Raw genomic sequence first — 2,221 nt, 5'->3', positions numbered from 1 at the left:
GCAGCGGGAGCTGCCAATGCAGCAGGGTGAACGCTTTGTTTGATTTACATGAAACTGAAATGCTGTACTTCAGCAAGCGAGACTCACAAAACGTGGGTGCAGCTCACTGTCCGGTCTGGCACCTTCCTGGCCTTCGGGGCCAGCCGAACCAGCCGAGCCCCTCGGGCTCTCAGCAGTCTTTTCGGCTGGCTCCCCGCAGCAGGGCTGCCTGCGGCTCTGCTGTCCCAAGAGCCAGGCTCTGGGGGAGTCACATATCCTTTCTGGGTGATTTTTTTTTTTTTTTTTTTTTCCCCACCCCCATATTCTCCATGGTGGCAACCAAGACATCCGCACACCAGCAGAGGGTGGGACTATACAACCCCACCACTGAATTTGTGCGTAGCTGACTCTCATCCTGATGTGCTCATGCAGCAGAAAAAGCAGCTCCGTAACCCAGTACCCCGGTGTTCCTCTTTGCTTTCCACGGCCAGCTACGTTTGTGGAAACTCATTGACTCTGAAACTGCCCTGGCTAATTAGTGCACCTCCATCGGCATGTTTGCACGTGCGAACGTGCAGAACCGGGTCTCTGTGGAGAGGCTCCGCTTTAAATGGTGTGTAGCATATTTCAGCAGTTTAAGATAAACCAGAGTCATGCATTGCCTTGTTTACCCTGGGATCACCTGCATGAAGATTAACATCTTTACAGCTGCTCTCAAATGAGTCTCTTGAGAATCAGCTATAGATTCACAGTTCCTCCCAGTGGATGGTGAAAGGAAGTACCGGTAAAAACAGCCATGTGGGGTATTTTCTGTCCAGCCACGAAAGCTGGAGCCATGCAGCACTGGAGTGTTGGTGCTGCAGCATCCCAGGGGCAGACCCTGAGCTCCTCAACGTGGGGCAGGGTGCTTGGGTTCAGAGCAAGACGGACACGTTGCCTGTTTGTTATGCTCTGCTGCACATGAAGAATAAGCAAATGTATGTTTCCTGGAGGAAGTCAAGCGGGAAGGAGAAGCAGCAGCCACTTCTGAGGGTGAATCTCATCAGTGGCTGCGATGCATCAGGATTTGTCTTAGTTTCCTCTCCATTCTCATCCCACCTTTGAAGTGTTAGATCCTAAAACGCCAGAAGCCATCAGGCAACATTGTAACATCGTCCCATCACGTCCCTGTGGAGAGAGTAATTGCAAGTCCTGCCTGTCTATAGTATTTACAGCCTGTTTTTAATATTTCTGTCCTGTCTGCAGGATGGCAGTACTGACTTGGTGCTTTTTTCTTACTTTTCCCATTTTTAGCCACGTCTATCCTGAAGAAATCCAAGCGACTAAAGAAGAACAATGTGGAGTTTGACCAGGTCACTGTGTTTTACTTCCCACGCTGCCAGGGGTTCACAAGCGTGCCTAGTCGCGGGGGCTGTACCCTGGGGATGGTGAGCAAACACAGCTCTTCCCGGCAGTTCACGCTGGCGGAATTTTCAAAGGAGCAGGAAAACGTTCGTCGGGAGAAACTCGAGGAGAAATTAAAAGAGGAGAAGTTGGAGGCGTTGAAATGGAAAGTGAGTAGGAGCACAGGGCTGGGTCGCTGAGGTGGGTGTCATTGCTTGATGGCCGTTTTTAGTAGGACCCTCTCCGAGACCTGGGGGCATCAGTCCTTAAGCCTGCTGTGGGTCTCCAAAACACGCAGGCTCCTGTGTGGGATTTTCACCTCAGTTCTCCACCTCGGAAAAGTGATGGAGAAACACTGAACTCCAGATGTCAGGTGTCTATCACGTCTTTGGGGGCTCCAGCACAGATGTTGGTCCTGAGGTTGACCACCATGGGGACGGACCTCTCCTTTCTTGTTTCTCCTGCCCTGGGGTGCTGATGGCTGTGTGTCCCTAACAGGCCCCTCATGCTTTGCCCATGTTTTGCTCTTAGCTAACCATGAATGGCACAAAGGAGTCGGAGGAGGCTAACCAGCTCACCATCGAAGACATCTCTGATGATGACATTGACATCAGCAATGTGGACCTGGAGGATGGCTTCTTCCTCCAGCCCTATCCTGCCAAGAAGAGACGTGCACTGCTGAAAGCTGTAGGGGTGAAGAAGATTGACAAGGAAGAGAAGCGAGAGCTGCACAACATCCGCCTGTCCCGAGAGGACTGTGGCTGTGACTGCCGGGAGGTCTGTGACCCAGAGACCTGCAGCTGCAACTTGGCAGGCATTAAATGTCAGGTACTGCTCTCGCCCCTGGACACGGGGGAAA

At 52.0% G+C, this 2,221-nt stretch overlaps 1 protein-coding gene across 1 annotated transcript in view; it reads left to right on the top strand.

The window, feature by feature from the left end:
* Window positions 1-2,190, top strand: part of LOC104497488 (cysteine/serine-rich nuclear protein 3-like) — a gene marked incomplete at its 3' end in the record, with an annotated part of 3,651 nt that extends 1,461 nt beyond the window's left edge. The window contains exons 2-3 of the mRNA XM_010140745.1: window positions 1,273-1,532; window positions 1,894-2,190. Of these exons, the coding sequence (XP_010139047.1) occupies window positions 1,273-1,532; window positions 1,894-2,190 (557 nt within the window). The remainder of the gene's footprint in view (window positions 1-1,272; window positions 1,533-1,893) is intronic.
* Between the last annotated feature and the right edge of the window lie 31 nt (window positions 2,191-2,221).

This window comes from Buceros rhinoceros, unplaced genomic scaffold (genome assembly GCF_000710305.1).
Source record: "Buceros rhinoceros silvestris isolate BGI_N320 unplaced genomic scaffold, ASM71030v1 scaffold22907, whole genome shotgun sequence".
NCBI lineage: Eukaryota > Metazoa > Chordata > Aves > Bucerotiformes > Bucerotidae > Buceros > Buceros rhinoceros.
The sequence above is the reverse complement of the archived record's forward strand: the minus strand, read 5'-3'. Positions and strand labels throughout refer to the sequence as shown.